Genomic DNA, 25483 nt, shown 5'->3' on the forward strand with positions numbered 1-25483 from the left:
TCTTTCAAAAGGCTTCCCTTTCCCACATCTCTCCAGTGTCTCCACATCAGAAAGGAAATGAGGCAACTGCCATCACACACCGGTAGGCAAAATTGTTGAAGAGCAACTGAGGTGGAAGAAGTTATCTTGGGTATTTCACACTGCACCTGCTGTCATGAGGATTCCCCTCACCTACATTTAGGCTGACAGCAAAAGGCAGGAGTATTAAGGAATCATAAGTTTCACCCTTGAGTTACTGTTACATAGGCTTTTTTTTTTTTTTTAAGCTTTTTTAACACTACAACGAAAGCTTAAGGGCTGATGTTTTGGTGTAGTCCAGCATATGCAATTGTAAGTGCTATGATCTGCTAAAAATATTTTCCTGTCTAGAGGGTCGGTCCAAACACTAATTTCATTATGTTAAGGACCTGAATTTTAAAACTGGTTTTTTTTTTTTTTTTTGAAAAAAAAAAAAAAAAAAACAAACAAATTCAGTGCATTATAAATTAATCTAAAAACCTCTTAGATTCTGAGACTTACCTGGTTCATTTATTCTGCCAAAAGTATGTCGGGTATTATGCTTCCTGGTTTTAAAACAGGTTTCACAAAAGTCAAAATCATCGCAGTTTCTGCATTTGAATCTAGGCCCATTGATAGGAAACATCTGACAGCCATCACACCTGATTTCACAAAAGAATGAGTAAATTACTTCTAGCAGTTTTCACAGTACAAGTTAATTGTAACACAAGTCAAGATAACAGAATCAAGGCAATAAAGCTAAAGGATAACCCACATACATTAAGAAAAATGTAAACCATCACTTACGTGACTCCAGGATGAATGCTGGGGACCAGTTCCATCTCTGACAACAAGCCAGTCCAATGAGACTGCTGAGGAAAGTCCACAATGACATCTTTCCCATTGGCACTAAAAGCTGTGACAAAAACACGCAGAAAATACAATGTGTTGCAATACAAAATGAAGTAGAAAGTGTCCAGTGCAACATTAGAGTAGAAACACATAATAAAAGTTACTTTCAAAAGTAATCTTTTATTTTAATGGAACTATGTATTAACCTTGTCAGACTGGAAAGGGGCAGAGGGAAAGTGAGTTCTAAAGATTTTTTTTTATGATATACATTATTCTATTTAAATTCATTGACACCAGTTTTTTTCTTTTTTTTAAACAGTTCCCAAAGGGAGGGAGTATTTGTAAGCATGAATATAGTATGAATATAGTATGACCAAAGCCTGTACCTGTTCAAAGAATCTATACCCCACAGATTACTTTTATAACATCCCTTAAAGCTTGACACTAGTGCACCCCACTTTCTCCTCATTTCCATATGAAGTCTTCAAGACAGATTTACTTCTTAAAGGAAAACCATTTGTGGTTTATCCAAAGTAAAAATGAGAACTACAAAAGAAAGCTACCAGACATTCTTGAAGACTTTTACTGTATGTGAATGGAGTGGCTCAAAAAGCAGAAGAACACGCTAACAAAACGGGCAGCCACAGAGTACACACCTAAAAATTGGTCAACAAACAACAAATGCATTCTATACTCTTATCATCATGCAATATTCCATGCTAAGCAGTGTGATTTGGGTCTAGAAAATTCTGTCCTTAAGCACTGCAGAAAGTCTGTGTGGTTTCTTACCCTCCCCATGCCCCATTTTCAACATACATTACCTTTGACAACTCCCACACTTCGGTGAGTAACTGATCCCCACTTGTATTTGGGTGTGGTAACAGAGCTTTTCACGCGCACTTTGTCACCTATCTTGATGTGAGAGGCAGAACTCTGCGGTGGGAAACCTAGCAAATACAAGAATAAATGCATGGTGAGTGGGTTTTTCCCCTCCAAAAATAAATCTCCCTTCATGTATCCTTCAGTTTTTCATTAAAAAGCAGCTAGCAATGAACTTACCTAAAAGCTCAACGTGGATGTATCTGACCCAGTAAGTACCACCCTTTTGTTGCCAATCACACTGTACATTCAGGTCATGCAATCCATCTCGATCCAATTTAATAACTTTTCCTACATCTCCTTCACAAACCTCCTCATAGGTTCTGCAGCACCTCACCATCATCCCCACCTACGGAAAAAGGACAACAGAATGCCACAGCTATGCAAAGACTTTTGCACCAGAAGGAAAGTAGTTTCTCTACAGCTTTTGATCATCACGCTTACCTGAATATTCTCCCTCACATACACAGCGTAGTCATCATTACTTAAGAAATCAGCTCGTTTCTTATAGGTCTGGCTCTCTGTTACAACAGCACCGCTTGACTGGAAAAAAATGTCCAACAGTTATAAAATCTGTTTTTAATTCAGACAAAGTTGTTAGCGGACAGCAAAGATAACTCAACAGAAGCAAACACATATAATATTTAAGTTGCATGCCAAAATGGGAAAAAATCAACAGGTCAACTCACTATAGGGCTAACATCTATGATCTACTTTACTTTAAACTGAAGTTTAGTTTCCAAAATGACTTGCCAAGGAACATAACTGCAAATTTTCAAAATGTGTGAAACAAGCTGCAAGTTGCTTTTATGAAATCTGCTTGCCAAAGAAAATGAGAACACAGAGAATTTGTGAGGGGTCTACTTAGCCTGGCAGATACACATTCACATCCCACTTCTTAGGCTACTTGTTTGGAGAGGGAAAAAAAAAACAGTGGTAAATGGCAATCTCCTACCTAAAGTACACTACTAAATTGTTTTTTATATAGTACAATGGGATTTGAAGTATTCCCTTAGAAAAACAAGCTGACGAAAAAGGTAAGCCTGTAGTTATCAGAAACTTTCTTTCAAGATTTGATTAACTTAAAAACTGTAAGGGAACCATTGCATTCCAGCTGTTACGAGAATTTTCAGAAAACTTTGTTCTGAGCATGCAGTGTTTTTTTCATTCAAGGCAACATATAGCACAGTTTCTCACTGCAATACTGATAAAGATATCCCAACTCAATGCCAAGTGGATTTTCTTCAGAATATAATGTATTTCAATATAACTCCTTAAAAAAATATATAGAAATACGGAACCCATTTCATTTTATTGGCAAATCCTCACTGAAACAGTTCCTGAAAGTCAACAGAAGACTAACAGAAATTCATATTAAAGCCATCACATTCGACAGGCATTGTAAAGGTCATTTTATCATCAAAAAGTGAAAATAGTTTTTATAAGGAGAAAGCTAAGTTATTTCACTGACATCTTTTTGCCATTTATTCGCTAATTCCTCGGTCACTCCTTGTACATCTGTTTTTCATACCAAAGGGAGGGAGGTGTAGGGAAAAAAAAAAATAAATAAAAGGAGTCCTTTACAAATATTACACAGTAGCATTGACTATTTTAGTTGAAACTGAAACCCGCTATCAGGGATACTTACAGCTACCACTATTCAAACATCTACCTGCATTCCACTCCTCCCCTGTGCTAATCATACATAAGTATTTATAGATTATTCTTGAGCTCTTTTATGACATGCCTTAGAAATATACAGCAAACGTGGCCCTTGCTCCAGTCTTGAAAGCTTGGGACAGCAGAATGTCCTTGTACTCTAACCAAGTTCATAAAAGGAAAGAATTACAAAATTTGCAGCCAGCTAGCATGACTTAGGTTTTAGTAAGTTGATACTGACCACAGGGCAAGCAGCTTCAGCTTCTTCTACCTCCTCTGCTATTTCCTCATCGGAATATTCATCAGAAATAGTATCAGCATCAGAGAGATCCGTAATTTGAACATCAGGGTGATCCAACAACCAGCCAACCAAGGCTTCCACTCCTAATACAGAAAACAAACTCAGTCTGTCTCCAAGGGATTCTCTGACTTTAAGATAGCATCAAAAGAGAGAAGTTAACAGTTGCTCCCGTCTAAGTAGCATTTTAATCTGCTCACAACTTTCCTTCTCCTAGTAACATCATTAATTTAACTACGTGAAGTACCTGGTAATCCAGAAGCACTTCCGGAAGTTCCAGAGAGAGATTTCAGTGCAAATTCTATGTTTTTCCTAGGAAATCCCATTTCCATGAGTTGAACTACAATGGGGAGGGGTGGGATTGGAGATTGCTTGCGTTTCTTCACTTTTGTGGGTCGGATATGTTGCACCGTGACGGGTGTTGTAGCTTCGCTAGAGCTGCAGTCCTCGAACACCGGAGTGGAAGGATGTGTAGACTCTACAGCCAGACACTGGCATACCGCCAAAGCAGCAGCCTAAACGAGAACAAATGAATCAGTCCAAGTAAAAAAAGCGTATCTGGCGTGTCTTTGTGTGTGTGTGTGTGTGCCAGAAATCAAAGGGTATTTGACAAAAAGGGTTGTCGCTTTTTTTTTTTTTTTTTAAAGCTATAGCTTAACAAGTTTCAATTAGAACGTGAATTAGAGAGACTTATTTATTAGGTTACTTAGCAGAAAAGAGACTCTACCTCAAGCTCTTGTTTGTCAAATATTGCTTTCACAGGTGATGGTTGCGTAGCAGCTGTCAAAAGTTGTTGTAAAAGAATCATGGGAGGCTGAGGTCCTTCAGGAGACATATCTCCTATGTCGGGAGAGGCGACTGCTCCATCCTCTTGAAACAAAAACATTATTTTAACCAAAACCATGTAATGTAAGTCAATGAGGAGACTTATTCAGGGGCCTACTGGTTGATCAAACATATTGATATTTCTCCCCTATTTCTTCTCCACAGGAGTCAAGCGTTTAAATCATGCGTGCCACAATCTCCATACAAAAAAGCAAATGAGATATTTGTAGATAAACAACAGTTTTACTAAAATACACCTAGAACCTGTCTAGGAGAAACTGCTCATTGGACAGCGTATTTGCACAAGTATCTTCTGAGTTTACGTTTTTACAGTAAGGTTATCAGAAAGAAGTCCTTCCAGGATAAACCATTTTATACAGACAACCAACAGATCTCACTGATCCCCAAAGCCATGGTACCTCATTTCTGGATCAAGTCAATTCCCCCTCTAACACACTCCTGGGAAGAACTCCCTTTCATTGTCCCTTCAAAAGAGTATACCATTTTTGAATCAACCTGCTCGTGATTCTACAACTTTTATATTTGATTTTGTGTTCTTGTTGGCATAAACATTCATGTTTCCTAAATCTTTACTGTGGTTATCTCAGGAAAGTGTTCTCAGTTAACTCCAACAAAAGGAAGTTCTCACAGTTGAAATAATAACAAAACAGTTAATAGTCCTCATGTACTTATGCTGTTCTGGCTTTTCTTAAAAAAAAAAAAAATTTGGGTAGGTGGTTTTTTTCCCCCCTGAAAAAGTGGTAGTATAAGTAAAGTCATGTTCCATTCCTGGGAAAAAAACTGATGAATCTGCTGACTTAAAATTTGGCAACTGACAAAAACCCCCGGAAATATACAAATAAACCAAAGATATTTAAAGATATTTAAAGATATTTAAAGATATTTAAAGATATTTAAAGATATTTAAAGATATTTAAAGATATTTAAAGATATTTAAAGATATTTAAAGATATTTAAAGATATTTAAAGATATTTAAAGATATTTAAAGACATTTAAAGACATTTAAAGACATTTAAAGACATTTAAAGACATTTAAAGATATTTAAAGATATTACATGCTTCACAAATGTCGAAAGAATTAATATAAACTATAAGAGCATCAATAGCTATCCTGAAAGCTGTTAGAGCTATTTTTTTATTTTTATATGTTGAATGAATGTATATAAAGAATAAATTCAAAATATTAAAAATACAATTCCTTAAACTACTTTTAAGATTTTGCTTAAGACACTGTATCCTGGTACTTCTTTCATTGGAAACTATAAAACATCTGAAGTAAAATGAAGAGCCAATTGAGAACTCATACGTTAAGCTTTGAAGCAGAAAAAGAAAACACTGCAAAAAAAAACACAGTTTTTTTTTAAAATTACTTACAAATCTTGCTAACTATAGAAGACTTACAAATTTAGCTAACTCCAATATTTCAAGCTTCAAACACTTGATCCACTTAATCTTCAAAACCTAAGTTAAAAAGTCAAAATACTTTTAATATGTACGGTTAAAACGTTCCTGAATTTAAGTTTTAGTTTTTAGTAGCTAGAAGGCAAACCTAATTTCTACCCTCCAACTGCCATCAGCAAGGGTTATAGCCACATACTCTATCTACCATCAAAAGAATCAGCAGTACACTGCGGTTGCACTTCAGAATACCTGCAGGATTCAGTGCACACTCCTGAACAGCTGGCTGAGATAAGATCTGCCTCAGCGTATCCTGGTGAGAAAGGAGAGCTCGGCCTGCTTTCAGTATGTACAGCTTCAGCTGCTGGCATCGCAGTAGGTCCAAATCCACTTGACCTATCAGAAATATTAAGCAGCCGTTAGCACTAGGAATCTCTTGTATTAGAGAAGGAAGGCTATCGTTCATACCCTGGTCCAGAAACCAGTTTACACCTTGACTCACTGCGTGAAAGCTTGTGAAATACTGATGAGAGGAGGTAGTTTGAACAGCACCTGGATAAAAGGTCTGCACGTTCTCTGATCCTTGATATTAAAAACACCACTTTCCTACTTTTCACACCCTGGACAATCATACAGCTGATATATAGCCCAGTAAATGCAGCTAAGATGTGATATGGATCCAATATTTTAAATAATTCAGTACAAGAAGTCCAGCCCCAAACCTTCCTTACGTATTCTCGCTCAAGTAAAAATGGTATTCCACTTACAATGCAGAGCAACTAATCTCCTAGCTAAACTTGTCTCATAAGTGCATATTATTCAATGTTGACTAAGAAAACAGGTAAGGTTCCAGAAAACCCTTTTTCTAATTTATGCTTGCCCTTACCAGTATTTTTCCCAGAGTATATCCAACTATTTGAAAACAAAAACAACAAAAAGCCCCAACTGTACCTGAAAGACCCTGATTGGGAGACTTCATTCTTTGTTTTTCTATTTTACTTCCAGCCAGATTTACTAGTTGAGCCCAAATGGATAGCATAGGTTCAGTGAAAGGCAAGTTGTTCACATTAAAAGCCACAACTGGAAGCTAGACAGTGGAGGAAGAACCAGACAAAACAAAACAAAAAAAAAAAAAAAAACCACACATACAGGTAAGCATTTTCCAAAATATTAATTCAAAAATGTCAATGGTTATTTAACCAATAAAAAGTAGCATTCGTCTTATTGCTCTTGATCAGGAACAACTAGAGAGGATTTCTATTCCCTACATAGGCTCCTAAGTCCTATTCATACCAGACAACTGCAGGTCTACTTGGTGAAAAAACAAGACAGAGTCACAGCAAGGACAAACTCCAGTCCCTGAAGCAGACCAGGCACTTTGGCTGTGCTTTCCCTAGAGCCATATTAACCAACTTGAGATTGAGATTTAAATTAAAACACCTAAAACTTTCTCCAGTATTTAGCAAATCAAGCTAAATACAAATAGATAAGCTCCTCTCACGTAAGAGCTATAAATCACCTTGTTGCGACTTGGGATTTCACCTCAAGGGAAAGAACTTCAGCTCACATCACTTCTCCTTTCACCTCCTCAACAAACGAGGAGGGGCTTTAGAGGCCCTATAGAGGTTCGCATGAGCATCATCTTAGATTTGCATTCAGAGCATTTTATGGGTTGAATGTTCATGTATTTACCCAATGAAGAATAAAGATTCGCACCGTATCAGATTCTCTAACCGTATCGTTCCCTGTATTAAAGCCTCAATAAAATGAACTTACTGGTTTGAGTTGATTTAGAGGGCACACTCTACACGTTCGCATGTCATAGAACTGTACAGTGATTTTCCCTTTAGGGGTGATGCGTGTCACTGTGCCTTCTCCAAATTCATCATGAACTACTTGTCCACCCAGTCTCAAGCGACTGTCTATGCCTCCAATCACTGCTAACACTGCCATCAGGCCTCCCACCTCTGGACTCTCAGTGTCAGGAAAGTAGTCATCCAACAGAGCCTAACAAAGAACAATAAAATTAACTGTAGGGAGGAAACATATACTTCTATTTGCTTTAAAACACAGAGTTAATCACGCATACTTCAATTTAAAAGTTACGACACATAAATACATATAAATAGAAAAATGGTTTCAAAATTAAGCTTAATATTGTTTACAAACATTTAATATTTATAATTTCAAAATAAATATTGCTGTAAAAATAATGAGCTTATTTTAAAACGTGGAAACTACCCCTTCTGACTGTTTTCCTGCAAAGATGTGGGTGATGGAGGTTAGCTGAGAGTTGATGTACTTGTTTATGAGTCCATTCCACTGGCTGAGCGAATGGAGTGTCCTCAGCAGTGCCACTATCTCTTCTGCTAAAGTACTACTGTGCGTGGCAGTTAGAGATGCTTGGGGCCTGGCCTTTCTCCTTCTCAGAGTAGATTCTGGAAAGACAAGGCAATCGCACAAGTTATCAATTTAACGCACACATTTTCTACACATAAAAGTAAGCCTCTGGGGGAAAATTCCTCTACCTCTGAGCAGTGGGATATCTGAAGAACAAGTACTAAGCAAGCTGCCTAAAAATCCAAACAGTTTTTCCACAAGAAATTTCATGTCTCTTGACCTTTCATTTTTATCCCAGGATGGAAGCACTGCTTTCAACAGATGTACAGCAAGGATCTAGAAAGAGAACAAAACTGGCGTTATTCCATCCTAAGTCACCAAATAGTAAAGAAATTTTCAAACTTGTTAAGTACAGAAAAAAGCCATTTTAAAAGTTAGCCTTCCTTAGTAGTTCTTTCTACAATGATTTCTTTCCAGCTGTGGAAATTACAGAGCTACTGATCTTCTGTTTGCTAAGTTTGCCAAGGAATATTTTAAAAGAAGTTGTGCCAATTCAAAGTCAGTAACAATTTTATTGGCACATTAGTCAATCTAACTTCTTCAATACTCAGGATACGAGACAAACACACGCTGAGAAACAATGTAAATGACTAAAACAGGTAGGAAAAACAGGAATACAGAATGGGAAGGTTTGTTCAGATCCCAGTATTAAGATGTATTTCAGAATGGAAGTTTCTGCAATGAAGGTATGATAATTAAAAAATCATAAGCTATAAAGTTGAATGATACAAGAAGGCAAAAAGCAACCACAGTGACACCCAAAAGTAGTGACTATGAAACTAGGGCCTCCGACACGGTGGAGAAGGAACAGGCTGGCTTCTCTAAACCCAGACACTCTGTGCAGGACTGAGGATACTGCAGCGTTGCACCTCCCAACAGGCAGATGGCATTGCACATCCTCAGCTGGAGTATCTCAGGTTTTGAACTTCCTCATCTTCTATCCCGAAGACCAACACAATACAAGTGACCAGTAACAGTGAAGAGATCTCTCTCCTTGTAGGCCTCTGTCAGTAACACATCTTCCTAAAACTTCAAGGTCCTGTCTTTCTCTTATTATTTAGTCAAGACACTGGTACGTGAGGAATGCCCACTTCTCTCAAGTATTTCCTGAACGGCACAGATGACTTTAATGCACTAAGTCCTGGATGATGACAGCATTCTCATCGTATTAAAAACACGGGCAAAAATTTGATCCGAGTATCACACAAAAAATGCACAGGCCTGAGTTTAAAAATGCTGATGCCTTCTCAAGGAAAAGATTAAGAAAATGTGTTGATTCCTGAGCCTTAGAACTTGGAAGAGTTATTCCATTGTAAGGTTGCTTTTCAATCCCATGAAAAAGGCACTACAAGATGCTAAGGAAAGGAAAAAGAATAAAGAAAAGAGGAAATACAAAACCAAGTAAGATGCAAAGATGCAGCTTCTTAAGAGAGACTGTAATTAAAACAATAGTAACAGTTTACTGTGGAAGGAGGGACAGTAGATAACACACAATTTAGTAACTTTACAATTAAATTGCACATTTTTCCTAACCATCTTTTTGTTATTCTTTTATTATTCAACTTCTAGGAAATGTTATTGGGAGTTTCTGGAATACATTTTTGGAACACTGTTTTGGCCTCTCATCTGTACACCACCTTCATGCTTTCAATAGAACAAGGGAGTCTGTAGTGCCCTGAAGGCTCAAAAACTTATAGATGTATATTTAAAACAATGAATCCTAGGTATAAGACGACATTTTATCTTTTTTTTTGCAATTAATTAAAAACTGATTTAAGGACATTTCCCATCTGTTTTTTAAAATACACTTTTTTTTTTTTTTTAAGAAAACTAAAGTCTACTAATTCATTGCCTATTGAAGTAATTTGGAAATACACACATTACCTGTCTCTGTAGTGAAGCAGCAGTGAAAGATTCATGCCCCTCAACAATTTTCATTAGCAAAGTTATCCACTGAGATGTACTAAGAGTGCTGCACATCTGAGGCATGAGTGCTATACTTCGAATGAATCCCAACGTGCACCAACTCCTATGCTGTTCTTTATAAACTAATTTATTTGGCAAGGAAGCTAAAAACAAAAAGATATATACATATAACAGTTGACTTTTCTGCCAGCTATGTAATTCTCTATATACTACATGGGGCTTTTTTGGACAAATCCTAACACCCAGCTACTCCGCTGTCTTTACATGAATTATTAACTTCAGTTTTAGAGCCTGTAATTAATTTTATTAGATATGCCTTTAAAACAATTTTTATCTGTTTATAGTGTTTCCTCATTTCTAAGTAGTTAACAACATTACTTCTGAAATTACAAATAAGCTACGGAAATTAATGACATACACGGTCATATTGTTGTCCCCAAACAGAAAAAGATTGCTAAGAAATTGTCCAAGCCAACCATACACATCCTGACGCTCCACGTCTCATGCGGTTTTCCTGCTTTTACTGCTTATGTTCTAAGAATGCTCAAGATCACTTATATTCTCTTTGCTAACAATTAAGACTTTAAAAGCTCTGAAAAATTTTCTAGCCTTCAGCATTTAAAGCATTAAAAACTAGTAACGAAGGATTTACAAAGTTACAAGACAACTAAGCACAGAACAGAAGCACACAGCTGAATCAGACTGTTTCTATATAATATACCTGATTTATCTATTGTTCCACTCTCCACAAGCATACGGAGTAGACCACACAAAGTCCTAGTAGCATCACTTTGCATGACTTCAGCATGGACACCAGCAGAGAGACACAGTGTCTGCAACAGGTTCACAGTACTTGTCAGCATCATGGAAGTAGGGTGGAGATTCCTTTCGACTTGTTCTCCTTCTGGAGGGAGACAAAACCCAGGAGGAATGTATTAATACTGAGTTGATCCATTTCACAAAGAGCTCTGAAACAAACACCATCTGAGAAATTTGTTGTAAATATTTCCTCTAAGATGATCTGACATGATAAAGATTCCCTATTTCCAACGGCAAAAGCAAAATATAAACCAGACAGTTTGTGCAGATATTTTCAAGTTATTCTCTAGCAGTACACAACTTAAACGGAATTCCAAATGCAGTGCCAAGAATAGGGAAGCAGTGTGACTAGATGTACAGCTGGGCCATATAAAAAACACATTTTAGAATGGTATTAACGTATGTTAAACGTATAGCTCCTGGTACCTGTAACTGAAACTATTTCAGTTAGATAATACTGGGGTTTTTGGCCCATGAATATGCAACAAATGTGATACCATACATTCTATCCTCCTTTCTCACAGTGAAGCTATCTTAAAAATTCTGGTCAGAAATGTACACCTATTAAATTAATCTTCTTTGATGAAGCATTTTCTCCTGCAAAAGAAGCTTTTTCATATTACAAGGTATTGATTTTGGAATTCGACTAAAACCCTGCCTCCACTTTTATAAAAAAAAAAATTTGCTTTTTTACCAGAATCATCCTCAGTGTCTGAATCCTCTGTTGTGGGCTGTGTTGCTGGCGGTGGCTCAGAGAGTTTGAGGTCGTATTTTCCCTCCTTCCCCATTCTGTAAGAATTTGTACTTCCAGTGTCCCACTGCACTCTAATCCAGCCATCTTCTCCCAGCTCTCCAATCACGCGACCCAAGCCTGGAGCAGGTCCATCCTGCCAGAAGGGAGAGGCCCAAGTTACACAATCAACAACGCTAATTCATATTCAAAGTTCATAAAACTATACTGCAATTGCTCTTTTTTTTGCTGCTAACCTAATGGTTAGGTAGCAAACATTCAACAACGCTTCAAAATCCAGCAAGAAGTTGGAAAGCATTTCACAATCTTCAGAAGAAATCACCCCAGTAAGCTGTAGCAATACTCACGCTTAGATCTATTTTACTATGTACTACATAAGTGCCATACACACCTAGCTGGAAGCGCATACTGCTGTAGCAAACAACTGCTCCAATTCCCAATTAAATCATGAATCAGAACAGTCTCACTAAGAAAGACTTTTCATCTCCAAAATGAAGTTAAACAAATAGCTAATATATTTTACATTAATTCTCCAAATCTTTGAAATGTAAAATTACCTTTAAAGTTTGAACATAAAATTCACAGACAGACCACTGAATAGAGACTAGATTTTAACACACCCACACCTGTATGAAAGAAGTTGTACCTGATCACCCCATTTCCAGTCTACCCCTCTCACCACTCTGGTACCAATTTTCATCATAGCTGCCAGCTCGGGTCCAGAAACAGGGAGCTGAACAGGTGTAGTTTCCTTTCTTGACTCTTCCAGGACTGTGGCAGAAGCGCCATGGGAAGAGGCAATCATATCTTCTTCAACGTTGTCAGAACTAGGCCCTAAAGAGATAAAAACATGAAAAAAAAAAATTAAAACCAGCCGCAAGTTTTTATACATACCTTTGTCACGCTTAAACTTTAAGGAACATAGGGTTTGCAACATAAAAGCAGTAACAAATAGGAAAGCTGACTTCCCGGGTGATACAGTCAGATGAGCTTTTAGGAAACTAGGATATAATGGTTTTGAACTCACAGGACTTTAATTACTTAATTTTCAACAAAAATAAGTGACAAATAATAGAACCATTATAACGACGAGTCCGGTGGCTATATGGTTCTACTAATAGAACGTTTTTTTGAAAAACTTCTTACAAGCACTCCAGTTAAGTACCAGTCACGAGAACAAGTATTTGTTATTATATAAGAAAGCCAAGAAAGAAAAAACGCAAGAACTTGAATCATGGCAAAAAAACACCACAGAACTTCTTCGAACAAACAAAGGAAGCTTCCAGCTTAAATATGCAGACTGGGAACAGTTTTAATAGGTAGAAGAAATGAAACTGAAGGAGTAGGGAGTAGGTAGTTTTTCATGTTTGCATTTCAAATTTTCAATTTTAAAATTTATTTGTAATGTCTCCACCCAAACTACACCGTCACTCCTAAATTCTAGCAAAGGATCCCGAAGCAAAGGCTTAGGACAAAACTCATGACTGCATGAATGCTACAGTCACAGTAACCTCCTCCTCAATCGTACTTCCAGATGTGGTTTTTGCATGAGAGGTAAATAGCATTAAGTACTATCCTTAAGCAGCAAAGTCGTTGTGTAGCTTGGGTACACCAACAGGTAAAAAATACAGGAGCATTATAAAACACGTGCTTTCTTCTGACCAAGAAACAATCAGACCTCGTACCTATCAGCCGCAGCGCTGTTTGCGTCAATGCTAGCATGCCAGAATTAAGGAGGAGGCTCAAGGTATTAGCACCGTGCTGCAACGTCAACATGTTGAGCATGACCAGCAGAAAACGTGCTTGTGGAATAGTTCCAAGGCTTGGTCCTGCTGGATTCTCATTAGTAATTGTTTGTAGAGGAACAGGCTGCACACCTAATTCAAAAGTAATATAAATAACAAAGTCAGCTGACATTTGGGAGCTACCATAACGTGTCTTATAGATTTGTTTGATTGATGGTTTAAAAATACTTTTTATTCCCTGCTTGGCTTTAAGAACTTACAAGCTGACTTTCCAAGAAACTTTATAATTTAGATTTTAATGGTAAAATGATACTGATGAGTAATCAATCACCTGTGGCTAAAACCAGCAACACTCTTAAAAATTGAAAAGTGAGTTAAGGGGGGTCAGGGCAGGGAGGGATAGAATGACATACTGACGGACAGAAAGTCATTCTCAGCACAAACCAAAGGAATTGATGTTAGGATCCCAGTTATTGGGAACTTTAAAAAAAAAGCAACGACATTCACTTAAAACAGTTTTCTCCCCAGCCAACAGCAACAAAGCGAGATTCACCTAGTTCTTTAAATTTTGCATTAGCATCCAGCAAGATGTTCCGGACATTCTGAATAGCCCACGCATACAACTTTCCAAAAGTTACTTCTAGCAGCATTCTGTTAAACGGTGGGATCAGATCAACATCCTTCAAGCAGTCAGTAAGAGGTTCCCTTCGTAGAAAAACAACAACAACAAAAATAAGTGTTTTCTTTCCTACTGAAGAATTGCAAAAGCAAAAGCAAACCAAGTTTTACCCTATATTGGCTCCTTCTGGAATAAGCCTCTGCCATCCACAGAACATAGCATACTGCACAGATGGGAGCAAAAAATTTTTCGCTGCCAATTTCAGAATAGTATCTATTCCCTCCAAACGAACTTCTGCTCTTTCCAACTGCAAAAGGGAAAAAAAAAAAATACAAAAAAACTTGTCATACTTATGTAAACTGCTAATACGTGCAAGACCATTTTCATCCATTTTACCTGTTTTAATAAACATTTTCTCATTTTTTCTACATCCACCGGCTCTTCCTTAAGTGCAAATTCAACAATGGTGTTAAGGAGGGCAGACTGTGGATACAAGCCTTGGACATTTTGCTTCAGCCATTTATATTTGTGGACACCTGTAACTGTACTCAAAAGTGGCTGCCACTTATCCTGCAAAACAGGAAGGTAGTACGTTTAAATATTTTAAACAATTTAATTTTAAATTACTGAAAATATAAAGTTATTTCATGTAGAACCATGTCCAAACTTAAAATACTGGGGAAAAAAAAAAAAAACAAACACAACAGGAAATATCTTCAAAGTCAGGAAAGGTCTTGTATTATTTGTAACTCATTTTCCTGTTTACAATTACTACATTAAATTTCAAATGCATTAATACTCAGAGAAAAGAGGAAGTAACCCAGCACAACCTTTTATTTTGAAATGAAGCTTTATCTGAACACTTCTAAGATTATCAATCATATAAAAATTAGAGAAGGTATCTTGACATATTCTAAATATGCAGTACACAAGCTTATTTTTAAGAATTATTCCATGTTTCACTAAAACAATGTGCCATAATTATGTATCCCAAACACCATTATCAGAATATTAAATGTCAAGTTGTAGCAATCATGCTTTAGCTCATGTTTTCTCCTCTTGTTATTTTTATTCACACTCTTGATTCAAAACCCGATATCCTACCTTGGGTGATTTGATTGGTATGGGTCTTTTATCTATAGGTACAGGACTGTGAGGTACCACACAGGATTCTTCTAAATCACTCTCTTCGTTTCCAATTTTGGATTCTTCCACATCAGCAGATTCAGATTTTTTTGGCACTAGAAATAAAAAAAATTATTCTCTCCTGTAATCTGATAACATTTTACAGCGTCACATTTTTAGGTTTGCACGATAAACTAAGCATACAGAATTCTTAAAGACCTGCCTGCGATAAAATGGAAATGTAGTCTTGGAGGAATCTATGTTCAACTATTACCAAACTAGCTCTGGTAATATCTGCAATACGCTTTTATCTTTAAAATATCAACTTCAAAAGCACTCTGGTGTCTGTTCACCACATTAATTTATTGCCAGTTAAACAGTTCTTTGACCACACTGCTTTAACAGAGCATCACTGTTAATAAGATGCCACTTGTAGTTAAACTTTACTAAAACAAATTCAGAGGGATGGTATTGATGAATTGTTCTTAACATGCTGGAACATGAAGAAGCATGCCCCACCTCAACTTGACTCTCTTGTCTGCCTGTTCTTGCTGTAGGAACTGACATGTAACCATTGATTTAGACAACTTCAGGAAAATGCACCAGAAAGCAAACGGCTTTGATGCTTTTGCTAGCAAGAGTCTCAAATACAGAGCAGCAAACCGTGGAATGAGATTGCTTTTCATTGTTTCAAAGCTTACCTCTTTTTTTCCTTTTTTCTCTAATTATTTTCTGAGCTACCCTCCGCCATCGGGGCAAGGAACTCAGAAGTTTAAATTTAGACATTATAGAGAGATCGTTGCAAACTGCAGGACGTAGTTCGTTGAATAAGAATCTCAAACGCTCAATGACAGGAGCACAAACTTCCTTGTAAGAACGGCCTTGTTCTTGATGGGTCTAGAAAAGGCATTAAAAGATCAGGTTACTGTTTAATATACAAAAAAAAAAAAAAAATGAACAATGTAAAACTTTTTATTAAACTTCAGCAGGTAAGAGGCTTACCTTAATGAGTGAGCATTTTGCTTGGTAGACAACACGACACACATCCACTACAGATTTTGGTAAGGTTTTATGCTTTACCTGGTCAACTCCAAGGGTACCAGGATGAACAAGAGACAGTGCTACGTGACCTTAATGGGAAAAGACAATCTCTGAGTACGCATTTCCAAACTCATCCACAACAGAGTTTAAACTGGTCCAAAACATATGCTGGGACAGCTGCACCACAGGCCTACCTACCCAAATCTTCATGCTTCAGAAGACAACACAATAACAAACGTCCCACTTCTTCCACAGGATGCTCAGGAGGGAATGTGATGGGTGTTGTTAAGTGACACTGTTTACAGTATCTCTCTATTTGACACAAGAAGTCCTACAAAAACACACAACAGCCTCTGTTTAACTTTGGTTTTAAATACGACAGGACCCAAAATACTGCAGCCAGCATTTAACACTGAATAACCCCCACAACCTGAACTAACCTTCAGAAGTGAGATACGCCACAAAGGATGCACTATTTACTACACAGCGACTACAGCCCAACACTACAAAGAACACCCTGTGTCATTCCTCTTGTATGAAGAGCAACATGGCTCAAGGAACAAAGCTACTACTGCTTTTACCTATTCCTGACAGCTAGGTGTCCTAATGTGATTTTTAATTGTCCTCTCCTGATGCAGCATTATTGCTATCCTATCCTCCCAAGGACTCATCTGGGGTTTTTTGTTAAAGGAGCTGAACTCAAAAGGGTTAGAAAAATCTGAAGGTATTACAGAAGACAGTGATCAATGTAAATCTTAGGGTTTTTCATAATATCCACGATTCCAACTGGGTGAAACCTGAACCCCAAGGCACAAAGAGACTTTAAGACAGTCATACATGCACCTGACACACAAAATACATTTGCACTTTGACAAAGAAAACTCCACCTTAGTCCAACTGAAGGTGAGCAGAGTCTGTCAATACTACTAAAACTTTACATGGGATGTAATGCGTTATTAATTTTTTTTTTTGTAAAAACACACTTAGATTTTTTGGTTCTCCCACCCAAAAATTCAAAAGAAGAAACTGCACTGCTATAATATTAAGTGAAATGCACGAATTTTATCCATTAGTAGTACTCAACCACTCCCTTCACAAAAAGTAATTCCAAAATCATTTTTTGGATGGTTCTGCTATAACTTCTGGAGGATTTTCACCAGCAAACTGTTTCAGGTCACCACTGTGACAACACTTCACAACATTTTTTGTGAACACAACTGAGCGCTTACCTTCACAGTGTGATCCTGAATATTATTATCTGCAATAGCTTGGAGAAAAGGTTGTGAATGGTCACTCAAAGTTAGTCGATGTGTATAAAGTTTTGATTTATTTGGGGTAGTGTTACCAGGTGAACTGCAATGGTCTTCATCTTTTTCCTCATTGTAACTGTAATGAATCTGGCTAGTTTGCAAGCCTCCAGAAAAGATAGATGACTTCAACCATTCTAAAAGAAAGAAAAGAAAGCACAAATGTATATTCTGATGAAAGATTAAGCTATCAAGACCCAACAATTCCCTCAAAATGCATATGCAGCTTCACACAAGGTTTAGCAGCAATTCCATTTGCTGAAACTTTTTCACAGAAAAAAAAAACAAAGAGTTCTGCAACTAGGAAGCAACAGGACAGCTGTCACCTGTTTAAAGATAATAGGCCCTTAGCTATTTTTCTGTGATTAATATTGAATTATACCCTCTATTCACCAAACTAAGATACCCAACACAACAGAATCAACACCAGATGCTTCAAGGCACTCTCAACACAAATCAGTGAGATAACTGTGCTACAGAGTCTCCTTTCTCTTCCAAAATTCTCTCTACCTTGCATATTACACAATTTTGAATATTTAACCATTCAAAATTATCTAATCCCCATTTCAAACTTGCTAAATTATTGGACCTTGAGGAGTGTCGTAATTAATGTTAAGAATAAAGAACTTGAGAAGACAGCGAGACTAAAGAGGTGCTAGATATCCAGTTAATTTATTTGGCCCGTGTCTTTTTCTTGCATGCTTTGACAAGTATTTATCACTTATTTAAGCTGAAAATTAAGTTCTGCTTACTGGCACATTCAATTTCCAGAGGAGAAAGTGGGGTGCTCATTGCCAGGTAGGAAGCGTGCAGTCCAAGGAGAAGACCCAAATTCCTTTCTGTGTCTATTAGAGGTGATGACAAAGTACTGAGATCTGGTGTTGTAATCACTTCCTGGTCAGGCTAATTAAAAGAAATAGGAGTTAAATAGAACCGAGCTCCAGCAAGAATTACTCTAAAAAAGCAAAGCAATACTTTACTTTAGAAAGTGTGTGTTCATCAATATGCAACATTTTTACCTCCATATACTGGCCGACACAGAAAGCATGCATTGATTCCCGTGTGTCCTCAAACTGCAAGGCAGCTTCCAGAGCAACAACTGGGTCCTCACCTGCAAACTGAGCTGAAGCAAGAATGAGGTAGTCAGAATGAGGTAGTCAGTATAACAGCTAAAAACCTGCTTATGCCAACTAGTTATGAAACAGAAGTCATTTCTGTCTTTAATTCAGATGCTGATTCTCACCAAGTATGCTACTGCCGGTTAAAGACTGGGTTTGGAAGTCCTTTATATCATACACTTTCCCATCAATCACTGTCCAAAATCCTCCATCTTTGTTGTGGTTCTCTAAATCAGCTTTACGTATAAGTGTCACCTCCTCGTTATTTCTGCAACTCTGGCCCGTAAAAAACGATCCTACAGACATAAAAAAAGAGAATTTATCAACAGAAAAACAGAGAGCAAAGTTTTTTCTGAACATCCTTTTAACAGTTGCCTAACCAAATTCTTAACTTCTGTTCAAAGACTGCTTGTCTTTTCATATTCTCAAAAGTCAAACCAGATATAAATATGTTATATTATGCAGTTAAATTGTCTCTATGCTGTATATTCTTTTATGCACTAATCTCCAATGTCCCACTGCCCAACAATATGGCTGTTTTGTTTGGAGGTGGAGCAGAACAATCAGTGTTTTGGCAAATCACTGCTCTAGTCAGTTCTCCCTCCAAATTACTTCAGCTCTATTAGATGCTTGCCTGCAAGGCACTGGCTGTATATTTAGGTGCAGGATAAATCAAGATTATTTTTAAATAGAAGAAGGAAGGTCACATACACATTACAACTCTTCCAATCTACAGTACACTATTCCAAACTAAAGGCAACTTCATCCAGGCAAGAGACATCAGAGTAATGTTCGCACACATACACTTCCATCTCAGTTTGCACTATTAGACCAGTAACTGAATTTCCACATAGTTTTTGCTCTCCCCAACACGCTACTGTCTAGCAGTGGGACCTTTAGCTTTCTTGGGTTATGCCAACCATGTTTCACACCTCCCTCCACCAGTAAAATGCTCAGAGTCAGAAATGCATCCTTCCTGCTTCTCTTCTCACCCCAGACACAGCTCCTATTATAAAGTGCCCTGGGAAAAGAAAACTTCCTTATTTCAAATCTTTCACATTATTCTCCCTTTATGGTATGGATAGAATTCAGTAACAAAATGCATAGACAAAAAAAGCCTCATGTTTTCACCGCAACTTTTCACACTCAAAATGCAAAATGAGGCAAACTACTTCTTTAAAAAGCTACATTTGTACTCTGCTTAACCCTACCTCTATACAGAACCTCCTTAAGAACTTATCGACAGAAAGAAATACTGTCATATGACTGCCATATGAATTGGTTAATAAATATTTGTACTATAAAGTAGAATTCCCTTCCTGAGAGTAGTTCATGAACCATTCTTATATAGCTGCTTCATAAAAACATAAATAAATAGTACAGGTGCTACTAGTACATACCCATGATTCCTGGCCATGCTAAATCCTCATTGTCATCCCTTTCCTTTCCAGGGGCTAAATGGTTAAACCTGTCTAGATGTTCTAGCAGGCCAGCCAACAGAGGGATAGCACCAGCTTCCTGCATTAATCCAGCATTTTTACTGAGGAGTAGCACTATAGAAACCACCAGTTCTGGAAGAAGAATTCCTAAAACGCAGAAAATTTGGATTTAATTCCAGACGTGTGTTTACAGCATCATGCAAGTAAATCACCAATCAGTACATTCTGCCTTCTATTAATGCTTTAGTACAAATCTCTGGCCTTCCTCATCAAGTTTGCCCTCCCATCAGTCAAAAGATTAAATTGACTCTTTTTTAGTCATTTAGACCTTTCACGAACATTTCCACCATCACTTTATAATTAAGTTGAAGGGGAGGAAAAGAGTACAGCAAAGAAAAACCTACCTGTTAAATCTCCATCCACAACACGAGACACTTCTGCAAAATGCCTATGGCTCGTAGAAGCAATGCTGGTTGCCACAGGAAGTATATCACCAATGTGTGTGCACAAAAGGGCAGTGTATTTCTTCAATAAAGAGCCAACGCCTAAGAGGTCAGGACCTGTACAAAAAGGAGGAAGAGCAGCGAAAACCATCACATGGTCATATTTAAGAAACAGATTTCATAAGCTGTGGAACTCTTCTGAAATGCAGTCACTCGGTATCAGCATTGAATTAAAAAAAACACATGCTCTTAAAACTTTTTAGAAGTTTATTAGAAGTTTATTATCTAGATCCTGTTGCCTTCCAAAAATAAATTTTCCTTTAAACAATTTAAAGAAACTACTTTCCAACACTTACCAGACTCAGCAACTAGGCTGACAAATGAGGCAAGAAGATAAATAAAAATAAGAAACTGCTATCCTGCAAAAGCAGTATTACAGAAAGGTTTGGGATGGGTGGGGGCTTTTTTTTTTTTTTTTTTTTTTTTTTTACAATAACTTACTGTATGTATTAGGGACCTGCCCAACACAGTCTCCTGGGTAAAGTTTACTAACAAGTAGACGCTGGAAACGGAGCAACAGGTCCAGAGAAGCAGATCTCTCTTTGCTATAGTGTTCATGGTCCACGCAGGAAGAAATGCGACGAGCAACGTCTTTTAGTTTGGCTATCGTCTGTGAAGCGATGTTCCTAATCGGTATGAAAGTATTGTAAAGTACTTAAAGGGAGCTGATTGTGAAGACAGTCCACAGAAACACACGTTAAGCTTTTGCTAGAATTTCACACAAGTATGTAAGATAGCTCTGCAAAGCTTCTTCGTAGGATGTTCCCTTCTTTGCAATGTAACACCCCAAAAGCCAATGGTTTTTGTGAAGGCATTTTGTTTAACAGGATTCATAAAATACATCCATTTTGTATTGTCACCACTCACTACAAAAACGTAATCTGACAATTTTCACTGAAAGGCTGCAATGAAAGTCATGACACTGTGTAGCTCAAGAGTCTCCGTGCTGCTTAAATTCCATGGTTACCATCACAATCAAGTGAAATAGTGCAATACTTTTCTTAGTAATCTCATAATTACTTCCTGCTACATCCACTACATATTAAATACTGCTGCAGCTGACAAAGAAGCTTTGTTCTCAGCACCTTACTGGTCATGCCTTCACCATTCTTTCTCAGCGTCAAGAATCTAAAATTCAGGTTTCTTCCCCACTTACAGCCCCAGCTACGGTCTCCTTGAGGCAAAATATTCAGTACTAAAATATGGCAAAATATTCAGTTCTAAATAAATCTGTGCTGATTCTTATACTTCGTAAGGACAGGCTTTTGAACGTTTGTTCTATATTTGTTACACAGACTTTCAGAGGACAGAAAGAAGTATCAAAATCCACAAAAGCAAGGCAGTCTTTCTAAAATCAGATAATGAAGGATAGAACTTTGCTCCTTAACAAACATAAAATAGCAAAACTATAGACAAGCTAGGAGAACGTTCAATGTTTCGAATTCTGAGAAGCTAAAATGCTAGCAGGACGCTATTTGCTAACCAGTCATCCTTCAGTTGACTTGTTCATAAAACAACTAAACAGATCTGCCCAAAAATAAAAGACAAATTTCAAGCAGTACCTTAGTAGCTGCTGAATTAACTGAACTAATGGTAAACTTTGTTTTCCTGCAGATTCATAGATTCCAGTATTAATAAGGTCTTTGTCCAATGGAGTTCTGCTCCTATGAAGTGTTGATGCATTTGCTTCTTGTTCATCAATTTCTTTTTCTTTCTGTGCTTCTTTTTTTGCTTCAATATCCTAAAGAAGTAAACCAAGTTAAAGAAAACGTGCAAACTGCCACTGTGATTATGAAACATTTTACTAACAAGTACTCGTGATAACAAGACCAAGTTACTTTTACCCATGCCAGAAAGGAAACAATTCCTACCAGACAAAGGTGTACACTCCAAATTCAATTTCCACCAAACCAAGTTAGCAACTGATTTCTGTTCTGTGTATGTTTAAACATGCTAGTAGCTGCTGCCCAGTTCCCAACTGAAGGCATGTTCACTCTGTACTTACAAAAGTAACAAAACCAGTCCACTGCAGAAGAACCTGGGCTAGATTTGCTACCGAGCTATAGTCACAGAGAACTCTATGGAAATTAATTCACCCAGGTTTTAGACAATGTAAATGAACCTGTGCTGTACTGTAAGCTGCCACCTAGATCGGTTTCAGCATGTATCTGACATTGGCTCCAGAATCTCTGACTTACGCTGTAATGTAAACGTGCCCTAGGAGACTTGCTTAAGAATCAAGAGCTCCGAGGTGTCTTTTAATACAACAGAAAATGGCTAATGCTAGAGTATGAATTAAAGTAAAAAATATTTCTTCCATATGATAAAACTCCCCATTTACTAACAGTGGAAAGAAAGGAAGAAGAAAATATATTTGGAAGAATAAAACAAATGAAAAGGCAAGGGGAAAGCATGTTTTTGTCTTCACAGCCATACATAAATATCGCAATTTAAAGCGGTCTGTGCGGAGGACGTCCCATCTCTGAGAAGCTAATGGAGAAGACGATATATACAGAACATTTCTCTCATCTTTTTACAACTAGTCAGCATCTGTAAACATCCAAACCAGTCTGAAATGGAACCTACGAAAAGCTGGGATGCTGCAAAGAATCCATTCATCTTGAATTCATAAGTAATAAGGCTGAAATTTCTGCTTGAGAGATATGGGTGAAATCAAGGAAGTGAAGAACTCAAGAACCCCACTGAAAGGTACAAAGTGATTTTGTAAAATTATGAGCCTATTACAGAGCTTTGTGAAAAAGTTTGTTACCGTTTTGAAAATCATCACTCCAGGCAACGAGAGGCACCACCCTACTAAAAAGGAGAATATGATTCATGCTTTCATACAAACACTGGCTCAGGTTTCAGGTCAAAAGAGGATAAAACATCAATCCACAAACTTCAGAAAACACTTGATCCGTTTTCTTATTCTGTTTATACAGAACAGCAAAGCTGCTGAAACTCACCTGAATTTCTGCAGTAATAGCAGCATTTAGTGCAGACTCCAACCCTCCGTCAGCCATCAAGCTGCCCACCAAGAGGTCAATCATAAACCTGCGGCCGGGACTTACATTCATTTCGTTTCCTGAAACTAAAAGAACGGCAGAAGCTATCAGTGAAGTAGAAATGCAAGGACAAAGCAAACAGGCTTCAACCTCCGGACCAACCTGCGCTGGGTAGAAGTGCCGAGAGCGCCCTGGCCCGCTCTTCTGCCGTCGGCAGCAGCACGGACCACCCGCTCTGCAGCACCGCCTGCGCGGCCGACTGCACCGTGTTGAGAACCCCAGCGTTGCTCGCTAACGTCACCACTGTCTGTTTCAGGCTGTTGAGCAGGATGCTGCCCAAACCTAAGCCGAGGCATTCCGGATCCACCTGGTGACTAATGGCAGCATGAAGCTGAAAAAAAAAGAAAAGGGGGGGGGCGGCGCGGAAAAAATGGCAAATTTGAAAGAGATTAAACATTGGAGAGACCTTAACTTGGAGGGGGGGGGGGGGGGGGGGGGGGGAAAGCAGTAACAAAAATAAAGAGTGAAGAGTCAATCCTGGAGCAATTGAGTAAGCTCACTGACAAAGATACAAACTTTCATCTGTAGATTTGTAATAGTAAAGGGAAATGCTGGCCTGCCCCAAACACTTACTGAATCTAAACTAATACACAAAGATTATGAAATATATTTAACTACCTCCCATAAAACTCTGAACTATAACAACGTGCAGAATAACCTAATCTGTTTCTACTTCATTACAGTATGCTAGGAAAAGCAGCACATCTTCAGTGATTGTCAGATACCTTCTAAGGGAACATTCACTCTTAAAATGCTCTTTAAAACTCTTAGAAATGCTCAACAGCTCTGGGCGTATGGGTTTACTGAGTGAATCTAAACTAATACACAAAGATTATGAAATATATTTAACTACCTCCCATAAAACTCTGAACTATAACAACATGCAGAATAGCCTAATCTGTTTCTACTTCATTACAGTATGCTAGGAAAAGCAGCACATCTTCAGTGATTGTCAGATACCTTCTAAGGGAACATTCACTCTTAAAATGCTCTTTAAAACTCTTAGAAATGCTCAACAGCTCTGAGCGTATGGGTTTACTGAGTGAGTATACAAGGCTTAATCCATTTACATTTTATTTTTATAGTTCATTTTTAATGAGATTCAAAAGCAGCCAACTAAAAAAAAGAACAACCTCTAGCTGCCAAATTTCAAAGCGTAGAAAATGCTATTGTACTTATTTCACTTTTTAAATCAATTAAAAAAAGTTTTAAAATACATTAAGTCCACTGTTTTCATCCAAGCAATTTACTGAAACATTTCACTCGACAACTGCTCGATGTGTAAGAAACTGCAGGTACCTGAAGTCTTAGAAGGTTTAATGTTGCCACAGCCATACACTCTTTTTCCTGAGGAGGGGGCCAGTCAGAGGAGCCATCCATTCCCTCTGTCACTTGCCTTAGTAACAGATCTAGCTGCTCGAATGTCATGGGGCAAACATCCACCACAAAAGGCACCCGCAAGCCTATTGACCATTCTGAACACGATGACCAAGCAAAACTCTGTAAGTGGAGACAATATACAAAGTCCAACAGTTATTTCCCAAATATAAGATGACACTGATTAGAGGTAGGAGTGTAAAGCCAACATCTGCTTTCAAACAGTAACAGTAGATGCAGAAATAATATCAGCACATCTGTTGAAGAGAACCCTCCACTTGCATCCCTGTAAACATACAGAAAACCAAACCAATACCA

At 37.7% G+C, this 25483-nt stretch overlaps 1 protein-coding gene across 8 annotated transcripts in view; it reads right to left on the bottom strand.

Moving 5' to 3' along the window:
• HERC2 (HECT and RLD domain containing E3 ubiquitin protein ligase 2) overlaps window positions 1-25483 on the bottom strand; it is a 114384-nt gene that overhangs the window by 46416 nt on the left and 42485 nt on the right. For all 8 annotated transcript variants that reach the window (XM_042788890.1, XM_042788891.1, XM_042788884.1 and 5 more), the window contains exons 17-52: window positions 25088-25288; window positions 23891-24119; window positions 23690-23814; window positions 22286-22464; window positions 21165-21349; window positions 20625-20780; window positions 20182-20367; window positions 18907-19077; window positions 18683-18786; window positions 18416-18566; window positions 17586-17800; window positions 16555-16687; window positions 16318-16445; window positions 16017-16212; window positions 15295-15431; window positions 14587-14760; window positions 14361-14497; window positions 14125-14276; window positions 13512-13703; window positions 12473-12660; window positions 11770-11962; window positions 10978-11160; window positions 10215-10399; window positions 8459-8606; window positions 8172-8368; window positions 7707-7937; window positions 6882-7017; window positions 6183-6326; window positions 4413-4555; window positions 3933-4200; window positions 3629-3771; window positions 2173-2271; window positions 1909-2077; window positions 1671-1796; window positions 805-913; window positions 520-659 (exon numbers count right to left, since the gene is read on the bottom strand). In XM_042788890.1, coding sequence (XP_042644824.1) covers window positions 520-659; window positions 805-913; window positions 1671-1796; window positions 1909-2077; window positions 2173-2271; window positions 3629-3771; window positions 3933-4200; window positions 4413-4555; window positions 6183-6326; window positions 6882-7017; window positions 7707-7937; window positions 8172-8368; window positions 8459-8606; window positions 10215-10399; window positions 10978-11160; window positions 11770-11962; window positions 12473-12660; window positions 13512-13703; window positions 14125-14276; window positions 14361-14497; window positions 14587-14760; window positions 15295-15431; window positions 16017-16212; window positions 16318-16445; window positions 16555-16687; window positions 17586-17800; window positions 18416-18566; window positions 18683-18786; window positions 18907-19077; window positions 20182-20367; window positions 20625-20780; window positions 21165-21349; window positions 22286-22464; window positions 23690-23814; window positions 23891-24119; window positions 25088-25288 — 5953 coding nt within the window. The remainder of the gene's footprint in view (window positions 1-519; window positions 660-804; window positions 914-1670; window positions 1797-1908; window positions 2078-2172; window positions 2272-3628; window positions 3772-3932; window positions 4201-4412; window positions 4556-6182; window positions 6327-6881; window positions 7018-7706; window positions 7938-8171; window positions 8369-8458; window positions 8607-10214; window positions 10400-10977; window positions 11161-11769; window positions 11963-12472; window positions 12661-13511; window positions 13704-14124; window positions 14277-14360; window positions 14498-14586; window positions 14761-15294; window positions 15432-16016; window positions 16213-16317; window positions 16446-16554; window positions 16688-17585; window positions 17801-18415; window positions 18567-18682; window positions 18787-18906; window positions 19078-20181; window positions 20368-20624; window positions 20781-21164; window positions 21350-22285; window positions 22465-23689; window positions 23815-23890; window positions 24120-25087; window positions 25289-25483) is intronic.

The sequence above is a fragment of the Tyto alba genome, unplaced genomic scaffold (assembly GCF_018691265.1).
Source record: "Tyto alba isolate M040663 unplaced genomic scaffold, T.alba_DEE_v4.0 Super-Scaffold_14, whole genome shotgun sequence".
In the NCBI taxonomy this organism is placed as follows: Eukaryota; Metazoa; Chordata; class Aves; order Strigiformes; family Tytonidae; genus Tyto; species Tyto alba.